Source organism: Dasypus novemcinctus, chromosome 1, assembly GCF_030445035.2.
Source record: "Dasypus novemcinctus isolate mDasNov1 chromosome 1, mDasNov1.1.hap2, whole genome shotgun sequence".
NCBI lineage: Eukaryota > Metazoa > Chordata > Mammalia > Cingulata > Dasypodidae > Dasypus > Dasypus novemcinctus.
The window spans coordinates 98232084-98257612 of NC_080673.1; the positions used below are offsets into that span (position 1 = coordinate 98232084).

The following is a 25529-nucleotide window of genomic DNA, read 5'->3' on the forward strand; positions in this document are numbered from 1 at the left end:
CAAAATCCTAGTAACTTTATGGAAGAAATCATTCATTCTAACTGGAAGGGTCTAAGAAAGCTTTAGTAAGAAGGGACATTCAAACCAAGCCTTTAAAGGTTGAGTAGAACTTTGAGGCAACAGGTTATCCAGTAGGAATTTTAGGTCATAGGAAGAACGTGAGTAAAGGTTAAAAGGGATGAAAGTATGTGATGTGTATAGGGAGCAGCAAGCAGTGTCCAGCGCTAAAGCAAAGAACTTTTGGATTGATGTGGGAGAGTCAGTGGTAGAAAAGGCAGTTTGGAACCAGATCATAGAAGGACTTTGAATCATGTAATGGAGTTGGGCTTTATTTAGTAGACAGTGGATATTTTGGGAGAGAGGATGAACTTTATCTGACCCATATTCCTAATCCCATATTCCTAAACCACACCTTTACCAGTAAAGCATTAGGGAGATGAGAGATTCTAGGCAAGGAGAACAGTTATACCAACTGAAAACTCCAAGTTATAGAGAAAAGTAGGCTAACGATGGGAAAAAAAAAGAATATATGTCAGGCGTTAATATAGTAATTATGTTTAAATTAATATAATTATTATGTCAATATATTTATATAGGTGCTTTACATAATTTACTTATTTAAGTGTTAAAACTACCCTCAAGTATAGGTAATATTATCTTTACTTTAGTAATGAAAATATAGGGGTTTTTGAGAGATTGAATGTTCAAGGTCATATAGCTAGTAGATACTGGAGTCCAGTGGAGTGGGACTGGAAGTGAGGCAATGAATAAAGTATTAGAATTCAGAGTTGGCAGTATTTAAAGATTAACTGAATGTGGGTGGTGAGAGAGGGGGAGAAGTTAAAGATGACTGCTGCTTGGATATGATTCATCAAGATAGGAAGAACAATTGAATATGTGTGGGGTTAATAAATAGGAAATCTACTTTGAAAGAATGGATTTGAGATGTTGGCAGTACAGCCCAGGTGGAAGTGTTAGGCTTGTATTTGGGAGCATAAGTTTGGTGGTGAAGATAGAGATCACATATGGTGGTATTGGCTGAGAAAAATAAGAACTTTGGTGAGAAGTGAAGCCTTGGGAGAAGGTATAGAAAAAGGAGAGGCTAAAGACACAAAGCAGTGTCCATCTGAGAATGGAGAAGGGAGATAGATAAGCAAGAAGTAGCAAGGTTGGGGAATCCAGACCATGACAGTGTAGTGTGGACAACCGAGGCTGGAGAGAGCTTCAGAAATTATAAGTGGTAAATAGAGTTATTTATTGTGCACCAGAAAGTTCAATGGGGGATGAAAGAATTTATTTGGTAAGTAGAAGACCGTTGGTAATGTTTGAAAAATAAAGCAAACCAAAATTTTCAGTGAAGTGAAACTATCACAAACCCAGGGGTGGAGGCTGAGGAATGAACGTGTGTGTGTGTGTGTGTGTGTGTGTGTGTGTAAAGAAATGTGATGGACTGCAAGAAATCAAGGCAGTTTTTAAAATTAGGGTGAGGAAAATCCTAAGAAGGCCAAGGGCAAAGAGGAGTAGAGAAAGATTAGGAAAATCTTCTCAGCTCTAGGTCCAAAGTTAAATAGAAAGATGATGTAGAAAGAAAGGTTGGCAAAGGACAGCAGTAAGGATTCTCTTCCTATGATAGAAGAGGAATAAGAAAAAAAAAAAAGGATGCATATAGTAAGAAAAAAGTTAGAGCTAATATAGAAAAGTTGAGAAAACTATTTTCTGAAAAGTCTGTTTCTTGAGGAAGCCCTTTTTTGGCCTTCTACAACACGTTTTACGTTCCCAAAGAACCCTATACTTTTCCTTGAAAACATTTGTCACCCTTAGAGTTACCTGCTCAATGTCTGGCTTTATGACTTGATTGTCATCTACCTTTTTAGGAGATCAGTAACCATGTCTGTCTTGTTCCTTGCTGAACCTCCAATACATAGAGAGACCTGCATGCCTGGCACATAGTCAGTACTCAAAAGAGATTTGATATATAAAAGCAAGGCAACACCATAGACCATGGTTGTTTGCCTATCTGTCTCTTCATAGTACTGAACAGTGCCCGACACATAATTAACTAACAGATATTTGCTAAATGAATGGATCTCCTCAAGGAAATAGGAAATGATCTCATCTATGAGTTGATAACTAAAATGTTTTGAGTTCTACCACATGCTAGATATTGCAGTAAGTCCTTACATGCTAGCTACTCTAACAAATAAACCACAGAATTTCAATAGTTTAGCACAATAAATGTTTATTATTCACTAATACTACAAAATGACTGCTCCAGATTAACAGGCAGCTCTTCTCCATTCAGATTCTGGTCTCCTTCCAACTTCTAGCTAAGCTATCCCATAGGCCCTTGCCTGCAAATGGGGGAAGAAGAAGAGAACTAAGCATATGGCCCCGTGCAGACAAAGGAAACCTACAAAGTATATACTCTCATTCTAGGCAGTCAGCCACTTCCTAGGGACAGCTGTATATTATGGAAAGGGAAACCTGAATTTTGATGGATATTTAGCCACCTCTTCTATATGTTTTCTCATTTGATATTGACCATAGGCCCATTAAGGAAGGTTTTTAGCCCCATTTTACAGGTAAGAAAACTGAAACCTAGACCCTTCCAAAGACTATAAGGTTCTGATTTGGGATTTAAACCAGGCCCATGGGTCTTAATAACCTCTGAACTACTAGACTAGTAGCTCTCAAGCAGAGGTGATTTAACTCCCCTCCCCCAAGTTCCCTCCTCCCTTCCAACCATCACCTCCAAAGAATTATCCAGCCACAAATGTCAATAGAACTGAAGTTGAGAAACCCTGTGCTAGACTGCTACCTAGGATGAATGAGGAGGGAGGCAAGAGATGACTGAAAAGATTAGGAACAGCTTCTATGAAGAATGATTTAAGTGTTAATAATGAAAGAATATAAAGGAATCGTGGAGAATGAAGAGGTGGAGGTTGTAGTTGAATGGGGGAGATAAATGTCCATTTTTTTTTTCTATCAACTTGGCATTTCTGGGACTTGAAAGTGTTTTTTTTTTTAAGATTTTTATTTTATTTATTTCTCGCCCATTCCTGTTCTCCCCCGTTGTCTGCTCTCTGTGTCCTTTCGCTGTGTGTTCTTCTGTGTCTGTTTGTATTCTCATTAGTAGGCGGCTCCGGGAGCCAATCCTGGGACCTTTTGAGTGGAAGAGAGGCAATTACTCTCTTGTGTCACCTCAACTCCCTGTTCTGCTATGTCTTCTTATTTTCTCTTCTCTGTGTCTCTTGTTGCATCAGCTTGCTGTTCCAGCTCTCAGCATCAGCCAGCCCTCCTGCATGGGGCAGCTTTTCTGCTCTTGGTAGCATCCTCATGCAGAGGGCTCCTGCGCAGAGCTGCATTCCAGTGTGGGCTGGCACTCTGTGTGGGCCAGCTTGCCGTGTGGGCAAGCTTACCCTCATCGGGAGGCCCTGGGCATCAAACCCTGGACCTCCTATATAGTAGATGGGAGCCCATTGATTGAGCCACATCTGTTTCCCGAAAGTATTTTTTTTTAAAGATTTATTTTTTATTTATTTCTCTCCCCTTGCCCCAGTCCCTCCCCCACCACCCCCCCGTTGTCTGCTCTCTGTGTCCATTCACTGTGTCCATTCGCTGTGTGTTCTTCTGTGTCTGCTTGTATTCTTGTCAGTGCCACTGGGAATCTGTGTCTCTTTTTGTTGTGTCATCTTGCTGCATCAGCTCTCCGAGTGTGCGGCACCACTCCTGGGTAGGCTGCGCTTTTTATTGTGTGGGGTGTCTCTCCTTGCAGGGCGCACTTTTTGCACATGGGGCTCCCTTACACAGGGGACAGCCCTGCATGCTCGGCACTCCTTGCGCGCATCAGCACTGAACGTGGGCAAGCTCACCACATGGCTTAGGAGACCCTGGGTTTGAACCCTGGACCCTCCATATGGTAGGCAGACGCTCTATCAGTTGCGCCACATCTGCTTTTTTAAAGAAGCAAGTGATCTGAACTTTTCTGCATGAAAATATTACCCTTTTAACCATTTTGTTTCTGAATTCAGGGAGACAAGACTCGTCCTTTTATGACTTCCAGTCCTACAAATGGGGCTGAATCCATTGCAGAAGGCTGGCTCTCTGCTAACCCTTATGACAATCATTTTGGTGACGTACATTTTTATGACTATGGCAGTGACTGCTGGAATTGGAAGATTTTCCCCAAAGCTCGATTCGTATCTGAATATGGATATCAGTCCTGGCCTTCCTTTAGTACATTAGAAAAGGTAAGCCACCATTTCATTTTCTGGCAATTCAGAATGGTAGGTCATGGGCATATGCCACCTCCTCAACAATGGTTCAGGAAGTCAAATGAAATCTACTTTTAAATAAATGTAAGTTAATGAATAAGATGTAGAAAAGAACTGCCCTTTGGGAGCTGAACTCCTATAGTAATCATTTTGAAGATTATAACTTTTCTATATTGCTTTTTTTTTTTTAAAAGATTTATTTATTTATTTAATTCCCCCCCCTCCCCCAGTTGTCTGTTCTCTGTGTCTATTTGCTGCGTCTTGTTTCTTTGTCCGCTTCTGTTGTCGTCAGTGGCATGGGAAGTGTGGGTGGCGCCATTCCTGGGCAGGCTGCGCTTTCTTTCCCGCTGGGCGGCTCTCCTTACGGGCGCACTCCTTGCGTGCATCAGCACTGCGCATGGGCCAACTCCACACGGGTCAAGGAGGCCCAGGCTTTGAACTGTGGACCTCCCATGTGGTAGACGGATGCCCTAACCACTGGGCCAAGTCCGTTTCCCTCTATATTGCTTATAATTATGTTTCTTCAGGAACATTTAAAAACCAAATGAGAACCAGTGGTTGCTTAAGCCTGAGTTATCATCACACAAGAAAATAATTCTTACCTGATACTTTCTCTGCTTCCAGACCTATTTTATCATTTACAGAGATACAGAAATAGATAATTTGCTACAGTAAGAGAGGTAAATGTGATAAATAGACCTTTATCTAATGTCATTTCTTTTCTCTTCTGCTCCTCTTTCTCCTCCTTTTTCTCCATGTTAGTATATTTGATTTTCTGCCTGTATTTACACTCTCTCTGTTCTCTGAATTTGAAGACTAAGTTTAATAGGTGGATTCAGTTTCAGAGTTGTGTGTGTTTTTTTTAAAAAGCTTTATTCAGATATAATTCATGCATAGAATTCGCCCTTTTAAAGAGTAGAATTCAGTCGTTTTTAGTACATTTAGAGTTGTGCAACCATCACCAAAATCTAATCTTAAGACATTTTCATTACCCCCCAAAAGAACCCTTGTATCCCTTCGCAGTCACTTGCTGCTCCTTTCCCCTCTCCCCAGCCCTAGGCAACCACTAATCTACTTTCTGTCTCTATGGATGTGCCTGTTTGGAACATAGCATATAAGTGGAATCTTATAATATGTGCTGTTTTGTGACTGACTTCTGCATTTAACATAATGTTTTCAAGGTTCTTCCATGTTGTAGCATGTGTCAGTACTTAATTCATTTTTATTACTGAATAATTTTCCATTGTTTCGATATACCACATTTTGTTTATACATTCATTAGTTGATGGACATTTAGGTTATTTCTATTTTTTGGCTATTATGAATAATGCTGCTATGAACATTTGTGTACAAGTTTTTGAGTGAATGTGTGCTGCAGTCAGCTCAGCGATAGGTTGGCTCGAAGGGAAGGCGATGCAGAACTTACAGAAATAACCGACAAAGAGAAACACCAGAAAGGAACCAAGGATGGAACCAGGGGGCTCGCAGCTTCTGGAACTGAGAGCCTTGACCCTAGTTTCCACATCATATTTATTAGGAACTCCAAAGCAGCTGTTCCTCATCAGCACGGCAACGTTTACAATAATTGCAACAAATAGGGAACAGGTAAGCTAGTTTCCCACAACACATATGCCCTCAATTCTTTTGGGTATATACTAGGAGTGAAATTGCTACATCATATGGTAGCTCTATGTTTAACACTTTGAAGAACTGCCAAACTGTCTTCTATAACAGCTGCACTATTTTCCATTTCTACCAGCAATGTGTAAGGGTTCTAATTGTCTCACATCCTCACCAACATTTTTATTTTTATTTTATTTTTTATTAAAGTCACACTAGTGGGTGTAGTGTAGTATCTTGTGGTTTTGATTTGCATTCCCTAGTGGCTAATGACGGTGAACATCTTTTCACATATTTAATTGCCATCTGTATATCTTCTTTGGAGAAATGGCTATTCAGATCCTCTGCCCATGTTTAGACTGAGTTGTCTTTTTTGTTATTGAGTTATAAGAGTTCTTTGTATTTTCTGCATATAAATTCTTTATCTGATATATGATTTGTATATTTTTTCCTCCCAGTCTTTTGTGTGTGTGTGTATTCTTGATGGTGTAGTTTAATGCACAGCATTTTAAAATTTGGTTGAAGTATAACTTATCAGTCTTCTCTTTTATCACTTCTGCTTTTGGTGCCACACCTAGGAAGTCATTGCCTAACCCAAGGTCACAAAGGTTTACTCCTGTGTTTTCTTCTGAGAGTTTTATAATTTTAACTCTTATCTTTACATCTATGACCCATTTTGAGTTTTTATGTATGGTGTGATTTAGGGGTCCAAATTCATTCTTTTGCATGTGGATATCTAGTTGTGCCATCACCATTTGTTGAAAAGATTATTCTTCCCCCATTGAATTCCCTTGGTCCTTTTGTTGAAAATCAGTTAATCATAAATGTTAATTTATGTCAACTCTATGCCATTGATCTCTGTCTGTCTTTATGCTAAGATACACTGTCTTTTATTATTGTAGCTTTGGAATAAGATTTGAAATTAGGAAGTGTGAGTCTACCAACTTTTAAAAAATATTTTTCAATAATTTTTATTGGAGAAGTTGTAGGCTTACAGAAATTTATATATAAAATAGAGGATTCCCATATACCACCTTATTAACACCTTACATTAGTATGGTACATTTGTTACAATTCATGAAAGAATATTTTATTATTTGTACCATTCCATTAACAACTTTTTTTCTTCCTTTTCAAGACTCTTAGGACATTCTGGGTCTCTTGAATTTATATATGAATTTTTAGGATCAGCTTATCCATTTCTGAAAAAAAAGCCAGCTGGAATTTTGAAAGAGATTGCACTGAATCTGTAGGTCAATTTGGCAGTATTGTCATCTTAATAATGTTGAGTGTTCCAATCCATCAACATGGGAGATATTTAAAATTTTTTTTTCAACAATGTTTTGTAGTTATAAGTATACAAGACTTGGGGAATGATCTATGGACTAGAGTGTACTTACTTCTATTTTACTATAGACTTATTATGATTCTAGCAAGGAAGAAATTACAACATTGATGTGGAGGCAGTGGCCACTGGAGGCTCTGGGGGCAGGGAGAGGGAAAAACAGGTGTAATACAGGGGGCTCTTTTGGGACTTTGGAATCATCATGAATGACATTGCAAAAACAGATATAGGCCATTTATATCTTCCCTTACGTGCAGAATTGTGTGAGAGAGAGTGTAAACTACAATGTGAACTATGGTTCATGCTCAGTGGCAATGTCCTGGGATACGTTTATCAATTGCCATGAATGTGCCACACTAATGAAGGATGTTTATGTGGGAGGGTGTAGGAGGTGTGGGGAGTGGGGCATATGGGAATCCCTATATTTTCTGTATAACATTTATGTAATCTAATTATCTTTAAAAAAATAAAAAAACATATATTATTTTTTAAAAAGTATGCAAGACTTATGCTTCTTTGGTTGAATTTACTCCTAGGTATTTTATTCTTTATGATGCTGTTATATATGGAATGGTTTTAGTAATTTCCTTTTTGAATTGTTCATTGCCACTGTATAGAAATATGATTCATTTTGCATATTAATCTTGTGTACTGCAACCTTGCTGAACTCATTTATTAGTTCTAATAGCGTTTTAGTGGATTCCTTGGAATTTTCTCTATAGAAGATCATGTTGCCTTATATATGATATGGTAGATATATATATATCTTATATATGATATCTCTATCTCATGAATAGATAGAGTTTTACTTCATCCTTTACAGTCAGATGCCTTTTATTGCTTTTCTTTTTGCCTGATTGCTTTTGAGTGGAAGGGGTGAGATTGGACACCCTTGTTTTGTTCTTAGGAGGAAAGCATTCATTCTTTCATTATTTAGTATTATGTTAGCTGTAGGTTTTTGTAGATTCTCTTTAACAGGTTGAGAAAGTTACTTTCTATTCCTGGTTTGTTTAGTGTTTATGTCATGAAAGAGTGTTGGATTTTGTCAAATGCTTTTTCTGTATCTGTTTAAATGATCATAAGGTTTTTTGTTCCCTCCATCGCTTGTTTAAAGTAAGAAAAAACATCTTAATTTCTAAGTCTTCCTCAATCTTACCTCTGAACATAACTATTTTTACTTCTACACATAAAAGTTGTACTACAGTTTTAACTTTAATAAGTCAAAACCATAATTCTATCCCTTTCTATTACTCTAATATACTTTTTCTAGTATATTTTTGTTTGAAATGAAGGGGACTGGAGTTCAGTATTATGTGAGCTAACTCACACAGGAACAACTGCTGAGAATGGGAAGGAAGGAATGAAAAAAGGAAAAATATTTACTGAGCAGATGCTTTATACGAGGTACATACTGTTTTATTTAACAACAATCTACCCTCCTCTACTTTGACTGAGGCCCAGGTGAAAACTGGAGGGTGGAAGGTCTATCAGTGCTTATTGTCTGAATCCAAAACCAATAAATTCCTTTTATAGTCTACACTCCAAAAAAAGCCGAATGTTAAAAATCAGTAAATCTTTTTCCTAGGTCTACAAGCATTTCTAGTCATCTCCTGAAAATAATGAATTGCCATGTTTTTTGTGAATCACCTGATAATGTTCAACGATACTAAGCACTATATTTTAAAATTGGGAAAAGTGAAGAAAAGTTATACTCATTATGAACCATCTATTATTTCTTGATTTAGTTACTACCTTTTTTCAAGATAGACTGCTCAGTTGAGGATTCAAGAAGGTAATTAGGAAAATAAAAGAAACCAAAAAAGAATAAGTTTAAATAAAACTTCGGGTCTTTTATTTAGAGCCTTTTTCAGGTCCTCAAAAAATCCATTAAAATGTCTCTTTCTAATGTGGGGCACATTATTTTTTCATAAAATAATATTTTCAACAAGTAATTATCAATATTGCACAATGGTTAAAAGTTTGAATTTTAGAATCAAACAGACTTGGATTATTTTTTTAAAGATTTATTTTATTTATTCCTGTCTACCCCCCCCCCCCCCATTGTCTGTTCTCTGTGTCCATTCACTGTGTGTTCTTCTATGTCCCTGGTTGCATTATCTGGCGGCACTGGGAAACTGTGTCTCTTTTTTGTTGCATAATCTTGCTGCATCAGCTCTCCGTGTGTGCAGTGCCACTCCTGGGCGGGCTGTGCTTTTTTCATGCGGGGCAGCTCTCCTTGCAAGGCACACTCCTTGCACATGGGGGACCCCTACATGGGAACGCCCCTGTGTGGCACGGCATCAGCACTGCGCATGGATCAGCTTACCACACAGGTCAGGACCTCCCATATGGTAGGCAGATGCTCTATCAGTTGAACAAATCCGCTTCCCCAAAATGTGTACTATTATTGCTATGAATGTAGCCCATTCTATTCTTTATTTGGTATGAAAGTTTTCTTCAGGAGCATCTAGGTTTAGAGAACTGGAGTTTGCAGCTAGACTGCATTAACTAGCTTTGAATCTTGGGCAAGTTATGTAACCTTTCTGTGCCTGATTTCCTCTTCTGTAAAATGGGGGCGATAATCATATCTGCTCATAGGGCTGCTAAGAGGATTAAATGAGTCAATATTCTTAAAGCACTTAGAACAGTGAGTGGCAGTTTCCATTTCCTTCTGGTAACAGCGTTACCGCTGATATCTATAAGATTTCCAAACTATAGTCATAAGAAGGTAGAAAGCTTCCTCCATAACTGAAAATCAGGTTCACTGATTTTGGGATAGATTCGAATTATTATCAGAGGGCTGAGGTGATGACAGATGTGTTTCAGATTTTAAAAAGAAGCGTGGAAAGGATGGAAGAAGATAAAGGTATATGTATTTAAAATGAGAAAAGTTGATTGTAAATATTAAAACTTTTGCATCAAGTAAATAATAGGAGTTACTAGTATTATCTAAATGATTCTGATGATGATAGTTTGGAAAAATAGACATAATTTGGAAAAAATCCATATTATATCTGGTTAATGTATATTTGTTACATTTTGATATAAATAGATTCCTAAAGAATTAATTTTTTTCTTTTAGGGTTATTGGTCTATGGTTTGCATGGTTACTGGGAACTTTATAAAAAATTATATAAAGAGGGAATCAACTTTTTTATTTCTAGTTTGGGGGAGTCAGTGGTTATTTCTTTGTGTGACTTGAATCAAAACTGTGTATTTTCAGATGTAGCAGCAATTATCTTATACCTTTCTAAATTCTAAGAGTACGTTAAATCATAGACCTAGAAGTCAGAATTATTGCTTTTTTCCTCTGAAAGGTACAATTCCAACATGTGTTTTGTATTATTTTTGTTTTGTTTTTAAAGATTTATTTTATTTATTTCTCTCCCCTTCCCCCACGTTGTCTGCTGTGTCTGTCCATTTGCTGTGTGTTCTTCTGCATCCACTTGCATTATCCAGTGGCAATGGGAAACTGCATCTCTTTTTTGTTGTGTCATCTTGCTGCATCAGCTCTCCGTGTGTGCGGTACCACTCCTGGGTGGGCCGCGCTTTTTTCACATGGGGCAGTTCCTTGTGGGGCGCGCTCCTTGTGCATGGGGCACTCCTACATGGGGGCGCCCCTGCATGTCACAGCATTCCTTGCGCATGGCAGCACTGTGCATGGGCCAGCTCACCCCACGGGTCAGGAGGCCCTGGGGATCGAACCCTGGACCCTCCATATGGTAGGCAGATGCTCTACCAGTTGAGCCACATCCACTTTCCATATTTTTGTTTTGTTTTTTATCTTAAGCTGATAACTGCTCAAAGAGATAAAAGAGGGGCCCTTCAATTTGTGCCTGTCTTTAAAAAAAGAAACATTTTTAGGAGAGAGAAGTATCTGTTATTATTTGGTATATTTTTTAACATTAGCCAAACTAAACATGTATCTACAAATTATGTTTGTGTTCTGCAAAACAAATGAGCAGGCTCTAAAGCATTGATTGTCCTAATAGTGGTACTTTATTTTTGATAAAGAATTGTGACAGTTTTAACAGAATACTGATCCAGTCCATTTTCCAATTTTGACAGCGTATTTAACCAAAGAGATAAAATAATATTTAAAAGTACATATACTTAGTGTTGGAAAAACCAGGAATACTTTTTGATATGACATTTTTTTTTAGGGAAATACCAAAATGTAACTTTCTGGGTTTGAGTAAGGTTTAGGTGTTTTATGTGATTTTTGTGATTTGACTTTGCTCAGGACTACTCTAGTACCAATAACAAGTATGATGGCACAAACTTTTATGAAATTAGAACTGCAGAATGAACTTTGAACTCTTTTTTTTTTTAAATTTATCCCCCTCCCCGCCACTTGCTTGCTGTCTGCTCTCTGTATCCCTTCACTGCTTGTTCTTCTGTTTTTGCTTGTCTCCCTTTGTTGTGTCATCTTGCTGCAGCAGTTCTCCGCGGATACAGGCTGTCAGCGCTCTGCAGGCGCGGGCCAGCTTGCCTTCACAATGAGGCCCTGGGATGCGAACTCAGGGCCTCCCACATGGTAGACGGGAGCCCAATCGACTGAGCCACATCTGTTTCCATCTTGGAGCTCTTTTATAGTTTGGTGATTTCCAAGTTTTTCAGGAAAGATAGAAAAGTAGTTTTGTTGCTAAGTTCTGAATCTATAACTCTTGTTCTGTATCCAAAAGGTCTCATCTAAAGAGGACTGGTCTTACACAAGCAATTTTTCATTTCATCGACAACACCATGCAGATGGTAACAATGAAATGCTTCGTCAGGCTGAACGTCATTTCAAACTCCCCCAAAACACAAATCCACTACGTAAATTCAAAGATACCATCTACCTTACCCAGGTAAGGCATTTTCATTCTGGAGTTGAACAGATTCCTGCAAGTAACATGAGAGATAATACAGATTTTGCAGACCTTATTGGTGAAAAATATTTACTTTTCCATTTTACTGATTAAGGATGTTTTTCTTCAAGATACATGCATGTTGACATATAATATTTGAAATAGTTAAAGATTTTGGCATTAAGCTCTCATACCAGAACAGTGCAGGAAATTCTAAAACAAATCATGTGTTAGAATGTTTCCTACCTCAAGATTAATATAAGATTTCAGTAAATAAGACTGTTGTTTTCCCAAGAATAAAATAGAACAGTGAAACAGAATAGAATTCAGGAACAGATTCATGCATAATACAGTCACCTGATTTATGACCAAGACACTATTGCAATCCAATGGGAAAAATGTAGTCTTACCAATACAGTGCTGTATTGATTATCATCTTAAAATTTAGTTTATCATCTCCCTCCAAAAGAAACCATGAATGCATTAGCAGTTACTCTCTGCTTCTTCCCTCTCACCAGCCCTAGACAACCACTGATCTATTTTCTGTCTCTATGCATTTGCTTATTTGAGACTTGTCATATAAATGGAACCATACACAATTTGGTCTTTTGTGACTGGCTTCTTTCACTTAGTGTAATGTTTTCAAGGTTCATCCATGTTGTAGCCATTATGAGCACTTCATTCCTATTGTGTGCGTGTGTTATCTTGCTTTAATATAGGATGGATAATGCATTCTTTACAAAAATGATCTACATTAATATGTTTTAGAAACAAAATTTTACTTAGTAGTTTGACAAACTCTTCTCACATCCCTTAGTCTGATGTCATTTCATTGCCATCCAGAAATTTACATGTGGAAAATTTAATGTCCTTTATACTAATCTCATCAATTTCATTAGGGAGAGGAGAATTCAGATATTGGTCCAGTTTCTGAAGTGTTTTCAAGAGACCCTCACTAGCCTCTGGTCTTCATTGAATTGATATATGCAGCGAATTTGGCAAAGATGTCCGTTCCACCAGTATTTGATTCTGGCTGTTTTGGTGAAACTTTAAGTATTTTGGGAGGGCATTAAGACTTCTTTAAGAAATTCCTCAATCTTATTTACATTTGTTTTGACTTTACTGTTGAAAGTTAGAAATGGTGAGTGGGTCCTGGGAGCCAAGTTATGCAGGTCTGTGGGCTTCCTTGACAAAAAGCCTGATAATGGCCTCTTTGTCGTCCTCCTTCAGCCCCTTCAGTGGCTTCCCTAACGCCACGCCTACCTGGGCTGAGCCTCGCAGGTCACGAGGCTACTGATGCTCCAGGACCGCTCTGGCTGCCCTCAGCGGCCTCCACTGTTCAGCAGCACCTCCCCGTGCCCTGTGTGTGCATGGCCAGTACTTCATTCCTTTTTATTGCCAAATAATATTCTATCGTTTTATCGTGTTTTGTTTATGCATTCATCAATTGATGGATATTTGGATTGTTTCCACTTTTGGGGTATTATGAATAATGCTGCTGTGAACATATGCATACAAATACTTGGTTGATACATATTTTTATTTTTCTTGGGTAGAAACCTACAAGTGGAATTGCTGGGTTTTATGGTAAATTTATATGTTTAACTTTTTCAGAAAGTGTTAAAGGGAATTTTGGGTAATGTTTTCATTGTGACATTTCCATTCCACTCTTTATTTGCCTATTTTATCTCATGAACCTATGAACTACATGCAGATATATGACTATATTGAAGTCATCGTATATTTACTAATGTTTTTGACATACTTGTTTCAAGTTCTGAGAGACAAGGTAAAAGTCTAAGCCCAATATTATTAGTTAACCTGAAGTAGATAAGAAGTTTTTGTTACATGATCACATTTTAATTTGTGTATCTTGATACCAAAAATTGTATCAATTTTAATCCATACTCACACTCACTCTCATCAGTTTTCTCCTGTATGAGAACACTAACCCCTGCATAGAAGTTGAAACAGAAAACTATAAGCCAAAAGGATAATCTTTTTTAGATGGTAATGAGATGATTAAAAGGATTTTAATATTTTAACCATAATCTTATCACTTAAGGAAGTTTTGCCAGTGTGACTTGTAATTTGTGAGCTTAACAGAACACAAAGTTTAGGTAATATTGACAAATGTCCTCTTTAAAAGTGTTGCAGTTCATCCTTATTAGGTTTACACAGCCCATATTCTATTAAAATGCCTCATTTTGGATATATGTAGTAGGGTGACCTTTTTTCTTGTGTGTGTGTACGTGTGAACCTTTTCAGCTGTTGTTTTTCATGGCTGCCTTCCTCCTCCCAGCTGTTCATTTTATTACTGCCATTTTATTCAGTTACCTCAAACACTGCATTCAAAGAGCTGACAGAAGAAGTTGTTCTTTCTGACTTCATTAGCATTAACAGTTCATCTAGGAGCTGGGTTTTCAAATGGAATTATTTGTTTCTTGTTTTTTTTCCCCTGAGAATTCAGTGCCAGCATCCTATCAAGCATTGGCTTGGAATTGGATTTTTTTTTCTGCATCTGTTAGCGCTGCCTTGGAACTTTCTGGTATACCAGATGGGATCTGAGATGAAGGAAATCAGAATGATGATTTGTTATTGTTGTTGTTATTGTGTTTAGTGTTGAATTTTCTTTACTGAAACACAAACAGGTAATAGTGTAAAAAAGTATGTTTTTTTCCCTCACTACTTTGATTTTAGAACAATCCTTCATCAGTGTATCAGACTAAAACCCTTTTCTGCTCCATTTTCCCTGTTTCTATCCCCTCTCCCTGTTCTTTTTCTTGTGGATGCACATACTATTTTGAAGAACAGGGTGTTTGCACTTATGTCACTTTTTAGCCTTACTATTTTTTTTTTAAAGATTTATTTTTTATTTCTCTCCCCTCCCCCCCCCTCACCTCCCATTGTCTGCTCTCTGTGTCTATTTGCTGTGTGTTCTTCTGTGTCCACTTGCATTCTTGTCAGGTGGCACTGGGAATCTGTGTCTCTTTTTTTTGCATCGTCTTGCTGCTCTTCATGTGTGTGGTGCCATTCCTGGGCAGGCTGTGCTTTTTCATGCGGGGTTAGCCTTACTATTAATTAAGCAATGATTTGCAACTGTCAGAAAAGTCTTGTTAGGAAAGCTGTGTAGTAAGTTTCTTCACATTCAGATTCTTCCCTATCTTCTCTTCATTTTTTAACCACAGGGGGTATCCTTCTAGTCTCTTCCTTCTTTAATTCTTCTAATGCTCCAAGATAATCTTGCATTACTTTTCACTCTTTACCTTGTCTGTTCTCTTATATGGTATTCCACATAGCCACCATACATAGGTCACTCTCTTAAGCTGTATGTCAGGCAGATATCATTTCCTAGTGGGAGGACTATCTAAACCATCTTATCTAAATTAACTTTGAGTGCTTTACTCTACCAGCATGGTTCTTCTTAGTCTCAGAGGGGAAGCAGGGCTAGTGACATCTTTATGGATCCCTTAGTTTATAGTCCCCTCTAGTGGTTCCATCTATTCTTATTTATTGAGCATCTATTGTGTGCTAGATGTTTTGGGGGAGTCCTTGACAGATTCATATTCTTCAGCACACTCCTTAGCTCTCCATGTTTGAGTAACTTGATCATAAGAACTCAGGGGAACAGGTAGGCTGTGCTATAGTCCCAGGCCTTGATGATACCTGCTGCCTTGGAACAGTTATTTGGTTAACAGTATTGAGACATCTATTCAAGATCAAGGCCATGCAGAACTTTTAGGGTAGGTGGGGTTGGCAAAAGAGCATGGTGAGGGGTTACTATTAACATAGTTTATTATATACTAGAAAAACTTTCTATGTGCATTGTGTAATTTAACAGTCAAGCAAACAAATAGCCTTTTTTTCAGTGTCTTCTAGATGCCTGGGCTAGGAAAGTGCTTTTTATATCTTCTCATGTGATTCTGACAGTATTTCCAAGTGACCATATTGCTATCTCCATTTTATACCTGAAGAAACAGAGGCTTAGGTCTCAGGCAGTGAATGAAAATGGGTTTCTGCTTTTAGAAGTATAATATTGTATCTCTTCACAGTTGAGATAATGGAAGTCTTATAACTCCTGAAGTGTTTGGTTGAATTCTAACATTAATCGTCAGCAATTCTATAAGGCAAGTGCCAGAAATTTGGCACATTTACAAAGACTTCATTGGAACAGAGAAAATCAATGAAACCCAAAGTTCATACTTTGAGTACCAAAAATGTTAAACCTTTATCTAGACCAGAGAGAGAGGGAGAAAGAGAAATGACTCAAATTAATAAAATCAAGAATGAAAGAGGGACATTACTATCAACTATACAGAAATAGAAAGGATTGTAAGGGAATACTATAAACAATTGTATGTCAACCAATTAGATGACCTAGATGAAATGAACACATTCCTAGAGAGCTAGAAACTAACAAAACTGACTCGGAGAAATAGAAAATCTGAATAGACCTATAGCTCAAGACCTATAGCTCAAGACCTATAACTTGAGTTATAGACCTATAACTCAAGAAATTGAGTTAGTATTCAAAAACTTCCCACAAAAGAAGCCTGGGACCAGACAGCTTCACTAGTGAGTTCTAACAAATGTTTAAAGAAGAATTAACACCAAGCCTTCACAAATTCTTCCAGAAAATAGAAGGGGAACACTTCCTAACTCATCTTGTGAAGCCTTTATTACCTTGATATGAAAATCAGACAAAGATGTCTCAAGAAAAGCATATCTTTTTATGAATATAGATGGAAAAATTGTCAATAAAATACTAGAAATCCAAATTCAGCATCATACAAAAGGGATTATACAACATGACCAAGTAGAATTTCCTTCAGGAATGCAAAGTTGGGACAACATAGGAAAATCAATCAATATATTACACCATGTTAATATAATAAAGGGAAAATAATCACATAATCATCTCAATAGGCACAGAAAAATCTCTGGATAAAATCTAAAACCTTATCATTATAAAAACACTCAACAAATAAGGAATAGAGGGAACTTCCCCAACTTGTTAAAGAGCATCTGTGAAAACCCCACCTTTAACTTCATCCTTAATTGTGAATCTGAAAGATCAAGAACAGTACAAGGATGTCTGCTTTTACCACTGGTATTCAACATTGTACTGGAAGTTCTATTCAGAGCACTTAGGCAAGAAAAGAAAATAAAAGGCTTCCAGATTGGAAAGGAAGAAGTAAAACTACCTTTTCAGGTGACATGATCTTATATATAGAAAACTCCAAAGAATGTGTAAAAATATTAGAGCTAATAAACAAGTTCAGCAAAGCTGTAGTATATAAGAGTAGCATGCAAAACCAGTTGTATTTCTATACACTACCAATGAACACTCCAACAAGGTTATTAAGAAAACAATTCCATTTATAAATAGCATCAAAAGGAATAAAATACTTAGGAATACATTTACCTAAAGTAGTATAAGTCTTGCTTACTGAAAACTACAAAACATTGTTGAGGGAAATTGAAGAATGGAAAGACATATGGTGTTAATGGAGTGGAAGGCTTCATATTATTAAAATTGCAATAGTCTCCACACTGACCTACTAATATATTAAATGCAATACCTGTCAAAATTCTATCAGCCCTCCAAACTTGCAATTGGTATCAAAAGCCAGGGCAGTCTTGTGGCCTGTTTCCTCTAACTTTGAAGTTGGCAACTCTCACAGAGAACCAAAGTGCAAGCAAACAAAGGAAAATTAAATGAAATGGACTTCATCAAAATTAAAAACTTTTGTGCATCACTTAAAGGACACAAACAAGAAGAAAATGAAAAGACAACCCAAAGAATGGGGAAAAAATACTTGCAAGTCATATATAACACAAAGGTTTAGTATCCAGAATATAATTTTAAAAATTCTTACAACTCAACAATAAAAAGACAAATAACCCAATTAATAAATGGGCAAAGGATTCAAACTGACATTTCTTAAAAAACAAAACAAAACAAATGCCCAATAGTCACAGGAAAAGATCTCAACATCATTGACCATTTGGGAAATTCAAAACCACAATAAGATAACACTTTGCATGTACTACGATGGCTATAATCAAAAAGGTGGACACTACCAAGGGCTGGTAAAGATGTATAGAAATTGGAATCTTTGGATATTGCTGGTGAGAATATAAAATGGTGCCACTGCTGTGGAAGGGAGTTTGGCAGTTCTTTAAAAATGCTAAACATCAGGAAGCGGACTTGGCCCAGTGGATAGGGCATCCGTCTACCACATGGGAGGTCCGTGGTTCAAACCCCGGGCCTCCTTGACCCGTGTGGAGCTGGCCCATGCGCAGTGCTGATGCGCGCAAGGAGTGCCTTGCCATGCAGGGGTGTCCCCCGCATAGGGGAGCCCCACGCGCAAGGAGTGCGCCTGTAAGGAGAGCCGCCCAGCGCGAAACAAAGTGCAGCCTGCCCAGGAATGGCGCCACGCACACGGAGAGCTGACGCAGCAAGATGATGCAACAAAAAGAAACACAGATTCCCTTGCCACTGACAACAACAGAAGCGGACAAAAACAAGAATATGCAGCAAATGGACACAGAACAGACAACTGGGTGGGGGTGGGGGGGCAAAATAAATAAAAATTAATCTTTAAAAAAATAAAATAAAATGCTAAACATATAATTACATTTAAAATTCTAAAATATTACCATTATATGATAAACCATCACTGGATTATATAACCCAGCAATTCATTCCTAGGCATATATCCAATAGAACTGAAAACATTTGTTCACCCCAAAACTTGTAATGAATGTTCATAGCAGCATTATTCATAATAGCCAAAATGTTGAAACAACCCAGATGTCCATCAACTGATGAATATATAATCAAACTGTAGTATATTCATACAATGAAATATTTTTCAACAATAAAAAGGAATGAATTTCTGATACGTACTACAACATGAATGTACCTTGATAACATTATGCTAAGTGAAAGAAGCCAGACACAACAGGTCATATATTGTATGATCCAGTTTATATGAAATGTTCAAATCCATAGGGACAGAGGGTAGATTGGTAGTTTTTAGGGGCTAGGGGAGTAGAGGGGAGTACAGGAAGTGATTACTAAAAGGTATGGGCTTTCTTTTTGGGGTTATGAAAGTATTTTGAAATTAAAGATAGTGGTGTTGGTTGCACAACATGTGACTGCTAAAAACTGTTGAAACATACACTTTAAAAGGATGAATTGTTGGTATGTGAATTATATCAGGTTTTTTTTAAGTTTAATTTTTTATTGCTTATTTTCAGGATCATATAAGTAAATAAAGTAAAATTTTAAAAATCTTACTGTGTCCAGAAAACTTAATCACATGGTTACTGCTAGTTTCAAGGTTGGGGAGTGTTTCTGGGAATTGTAGCCCAGCTACAACTCTTTTATTCTAGAGGAAGGGAGGAATGGATTTTGGTAGTTGGCTAGCAACCTCCGTTGCAGTGGCAAAGCTGGAATTAGACACTAGGTCTTTGAATCCTGGTCCAATTTCTTTTCACCATACCATCTGTCTCTCTATGGAGACTGATTTCATAAGTGTAATCAAACAAGCTGCTGAAAATAGGCATACTTCTAAAACTAAAATAAGATTTGTCTTCTGACAGTAGGGACTACATAACCTAGGAAATGACTAAGCATTTATCCCTTCTTATTTGTAAAGATTGCCTCTTAGGAAAGGATACATGGATGTGCATGCACAGGTATAATTTTTAAAGGGGAAGAGGCAGCTCCAGAGATTTTCCAGGGAACTAGGATTGGACAGCATCCCTTTTAAGAAGTGTAGTAGGCAATGCCTCCTGCGTTATGAACAGGGTGCCATTCGTTAGCCCTGACTGGCATCCCTTGGTTTGGATAAACCCAGCTCTATGCTTCTGGTTCTATGTGTGTGGAGTATATTACACTATGCTAGAGCACAAGCTCTCCAAAGAGTCTTGGCTTCCATTCTTCATACCAATTTCAGGTATGATAGGCTACTAGTTAGAGCTTGTCTTGTGCTGTTTTCCTTTCATTGCTAGTAAAGGCTAGGAGACCTGCTTGTATTTAAATTTCTTTTTAAGTTTAAAAATTCTAAGGGATTATTCATACTTACCTATTAAACCAACAAAAATAAAATGACAGTGAGGAAACTATTAGAGTGGATATAGAGAAATAGAAACTTACATTTTCCATGTAGTTTTTAAATTGATATAACTAAGGGACTGAAAACTCAAATACTTATAAGGGCCAGGCAGGTAATTAAAGTGGGTAAGAGTGCCATTGTTGGGGCTCATGGTAAAATGCAGCATGCAGGCCCCAACTAAGGACATTAAAACAGAGGGAGAAGATGGTGGAGTAGGGAGTGGCAAGGTATACTTGTCCTCCAGAAGTGGCAGGAAGACAGGCAGGCTAGCCAGGTATAGGGGAATTGGGGGGTGCTGTAGGGTCATCAGTGCAGGTGGCCAGTGAGGGGGAACCCAGCTGGGTACATGGCTTGAGAGGGAGACCTGTTTTTTTTTCCCCTCTTTTTCTTCTTCCTCTTTTCCTTTTTTTTTTTCCGTCAAGCACAAGCAATGCTACAGATTTAAAACATGCAGAACCATGTAAAAAGTAGAGCCTTAATACAAAACCAAACAAAAATAAACCCGTAGGTAAGAGAGAAAAACTGACCAATAGAGTAAACCTATCAAGATAAACAAATGCCTAGATATCAGCAAAAAATTACAATCATATAAGGAATAGGAAGATATGGCCCAGTCAAATGAACAAACTAAAAAGCTGTATGAGATGCAGAATTTGGAACAACTAATCAAAGATATCCACAAAAATCTCTGAAATCAATTAAAGGAGATGAAGGAAGAGATATAGAATGTTAAAAAGACACTGGGTGAGCATACAGGAGAAACTGTAAACATGCATTAAAAAAATAACAGGCCTTGTGGTAGTGAAAGGCACAATGAAAGAAATAAAAAATACACTAGAATCACACAATAACAGATTAGAATAGGCAGGGGAAAGAATTAGTAAATTAGAACATAAGATATACAAAACTGCACAGACAGAAGAACGCATGGAGGAAAAAAATGGGAAAAATTGAACAGGGACCCAGGGAATTGAATGTCAACATGAAACCCACAAATATATGCATTATGGTTGTCCCAGAGGGAGACGAGAAGGGAAAATGGGCAGAAGGAGTGTTTGAGGACATAATGGCCCAAAAATTTCCCAGCTCTTATGAGGGACATGGATGTTCATGTCAGCATGTGTGGTGTACTTCAAACAGAATAAATCCTAACCAATCTACTCCAAGACACATACTAATCAGACTGTCAAATGCCAAAGATAAAGAGAGAATCTTGAAAGCAGCAAGAGAAAAGAGATTTATCACACACAAGAGATGCTCAATAAAATTAAGTGCCGATTTCTCATCTGGATCCATGGAGGTGAGAAGGCAGTGGTATGACATTTTAAGGTGCTAAAAGGGAGGAAAAAAAAAACAGCTTAGAATTCTATATCTAGCAAAATTGTCCTTCAAAAATGAGGGAGATATTAAAATATTTACAGATAAACAGAAATTGAGAGAATTCATCAACAAGAGTCCTTCCCTTCAAGATATACTAAAGAGAGTTCTGTGGATTGAAAGGAAAAGACAGGAGAGAGATGTTTGGAGGAAAGTGTAGAATTTATTACTGCCTTTACAGTAATAAGGTTGAATGTTATTGAGTTAATCTCCCCAATTAAGAGACACAGATTGGCAGAATGGTAAAAACAACAACAACAACAACAACAATCCATCTATATATTGTCTCCAGGAGACTCACCTTAGACCCAAGGGCACAAATAACTTTCAAGTAAAAGGTTGGAAAAGGTTTTCCACACAAACAGTAACCAAAAAAGAGCTGGGATAGATATACTAACATTGGACAAAATAGCCTTTAAATGCAAACCTGTTTTAAGAGACAAGGACACTATATTTTAACAAAAGGGGCAAACTACAAAGAAGAAAGAACAATCCTAAGTATTTATGCACCTAAACTGGGTGCCCCAAAATACATGAGGCAAACATTGGCAAAACTAAGGTGAGAAATAGATCCTCTACAATAGTACCGGGGGACTTCAATATACCACTCTCAGCAATAGATAGAATATCTAGACAGAGGACAAATTAAAAATCTTGAATAATATGTTAAAGGAACCTAGTTCCTTTGAACATATACAGAATATTGCACCCCTAAAACAGAAGGATATACATTCTTCTTTAGTGCTCATGGATCATTCTCCAGGATAGACTACATGTTAGGTCATAGAACAAGTCTCAATGAGTTCAGAAATATTGAAATTATGTGAGGTGTTTTCTCTGACCACAATAGAATGAAGATGGAAATCAATAATGGGTGGAAAACTGGAAAATTCACAAATATATGGAAGGGGAAAACAATCAGTGGCACAAGGAGGAAATTGCAGGAGAAATCAGTAAATATCTTTTTTTTGTCTTTATTTTTTTTAATGTTACATTTTAAAAAAGGAGGTCCCCATATACCCCCCACCTCATTTCAGTCCTCCCCCCATAACAACAACCTCCTCCATCATCATGAGACATTCATTGTGCTTGGTGAATACATCTCTGAGCACCGCTGTACCTCATGGTCAATGGTACACATCATAGCCCACACTCTCCTACAGTCCACCCAGTGGACCATGGGAGGACATACATTGTCCAGTAACTGTCCCTGCAGCACCACCCAGGACAACTCCAAGTCCTGAAAATGCCCCCACATCACATCTCTTCCTCCCACTGCCTACCCCCAGCAGCCACTATGACCACTTTCTCCACACCAGTGCCACATTTTCTTCAATTACTAGTCACAATAGTTCATGAATGGAATATCATATCAGTAAGTCCACTCTAATCCATACTCTATTCCTCCATCCTGTGGACCTTAGAATGGTTGTGTCCACTCCACATCTATATCAAGAGGGCGCTTAGATTCCACATGGATGCTGGATGCAATTCTCCTGTTTCAGTTGTAGGCACTCTTGGCTCCCTGGTGTGGTGGTTGACCTTCTTCACCTCCATGTTAGCTGAGTGGGGTAGGTTCAATAAACCAGAGTGTAGGAGTTGCAAGTCTGTTGAGGCTCAGGGCCTGGCTATCACAAGGTCAGTCCAGAGATTCAGGTCCCCTGGGTATACATCAAACCCCAGCACCAACTACAGTTCTGGTAAAAGTAACAGGAGAGACTTGTGGACAAAGATCACATCTGAGTCCAGCTCCATCACACAGAAACACAAACTCCAAAGTAGGGCCAACTGACGTGGCACTGAACTCCATTTGGCATGACCATCTTGAGGCAAATAAAAAACACAGCACATGAAAACTTAAGGGATGCAGTAAAGGCAGTGCTGAGAGGGAAATTTATAATCCTAATTGACTACATTTAAAAAGAAGAAAGAGCTAAAATCACATCTGGAGGAACTTGGAAAAGAAAATCACACTAATCCCAAAGCAAACAGAAGGAAGGAAATAACAGAGATTAGAGCAGAATTAAATGAATTTGAGAATTAAAAAAACAATGAAATTAACAAGCCCAAAAGTTGTTTTTTTGAGATCAATAAAATTGACAAACCTTTAGGTAGACTAAAAAAGAAAAAAAGAGAAAAGATGCAAATAATAAAATCAGAAGTGAGAGAGGACACATAACACTGACCCCACAGAAATAAAGAGAATCATAAGAGGATAGATACTATGAAAAATGGTATGCCAGCAAGTTGAACAACTTAGATGAAATGGACAAATTTCTGGAAACACACGAACAATCTACACTGACACTAGAGGAAATACAAGTCCTGATCACACCAATCACAAGTAAAGAGATTGAAACAGTCATCAAAAATCTCCCAACAAGGAAAAATTGAGGATCAGAGGCTTCATGGGTGAATTCTACCAATCATTATGAAAAGAACTAATATCCATTGTACTCAAACTCTTCCAAAAAACTGAAGAGGAGGGAACATTATCTAACTCATTTTATGAAGTCAACATCACCCTGATACCAAAGCCAGATAAAGATACTACAGGAAAAGAAAATACAATCTCTCTAATGAACTTAGATGCAAAAATCCTCAACAAAATATTTGCAAATTGAATCAAACAACACATTAAATGAATTATACACTATGATCAAGTGGGTTTTTCCCAGGTATGCAGGGATGATTCAACATAAGAAAATCAATTAATGCAATACACCAAATTAACAGATCAATGGAGAAAAATTACATGTTCACTCTATCAATGCTGAGCAGGCATTTGACAAAATCCAGTCTCCTTCCTTTTTTAAATTTTTTTAGGTATTGAGGCCAGGGATTGAACCTGGGACCTTGTATGTGGGAAGCTGGCAATCAATCACTGAGTCACATAGGCTTCCCCGAGTTGGTTTATTCATTTGTTTGCTTGTTTTTTGTTTGTTTATTTTGTTTTTATTTTGTTTTAGGAGCACACTGAGAACTGAACCCAAGACCTTCCATGTGGGAAGCAGGTGTGCTCAAATACTTGAGCCACCTTCGCTCCCCCAGCATCCTTTCTTGATAAAAACATTTCAAAAGATAGGAATAGAAGGAAACTTCCTCAACACGATAAAGAGTATATATGTAAAACCTACAGCTAACATCATACTCAATGGTGAAGGACAAAAAGCTTTCACTCTAAATCTGGAACACGACAAGCATACCCACTTTCAACACTTATTCAACATTGTGTTAGAAATTCTTACTAGCAGAGTTAGGCAAGAAGAATAACTGAAAGGCATCCAAATTGGACAGGAAGAAGTAAAACTTTCACTATTTTCAGATGATATGATCCTATATATGGAAAGCCCTGAGAAATCTCCAACAAAGCTACTGGAACTAATAAGTGAGTTCAGCACAGTGGCAGGATATAAGATGAACATGAATAATTCAGTAGTGTGTCTATACACCAAGAATGAGCAATCTGAGGAGGAAATCAATGGGAAAAATCCATTTCCAGTAGCAACTAAAAGAATCAAATATCAAAAAATACATTTAACTAAGGATGTAAAGACTTGTACACAGAAAACTACTTAACATTGCTAAAAGAAATCAAAGAAGACCTAAAAAATGGAAGCACATTCCATGTTTGTATAGTGGAAGACCAAATATCATTAAGATGTTAATTCTACCCAGATTTTTTTAAAGAGTCAATTCAATCCCAATAAAAATTCCAAAAGCCTTTTTTTGTAGAAATGGAAAACCCAATTATCAAATTTATTTGGAAGGGTATGGGGCCCCTGTCAAAAAATCTTGAAAAAGAAGACTGAGGTTGGAGGACTCACACTACCTGCCTCTAAAGCATATTACAAAGCTACAGTGGTTAAAACTGCATGGTATTGGAACATGGTTAGATGTACTGACCAATGGAACCAAATTGAAAGTTTAGAAATAG

General features: G+C 37.6%; 1 protein-coding gene across 2 annotated transcripts in view; it reads left to right on the forward strand.

Annotated features, from left to right (window-relative positions):
- MANBA (mannosidase beta) overlaps positions 1 to 25529 on the forward strand; it is a 140269-nt gene that overhangs the window by 98150 nt on the left and 16590 nt on the right. For both annotated transcript variants that reach the window (XM_004459862.4, XM_071215333.1), the window contains exons 12-13: positions 4032 to 4250; positions 11925 to 12089. In XM_004459862.4, the coding sequence (XP_004459919.2) occupies positions 4032 to 4250; positions 11925 to 12089 (384 nt within the window). The remainder of the gene's footprint in view (positions 1 to 4031; positions 4251 to 11924; positions 12090 to 25529) is intronic.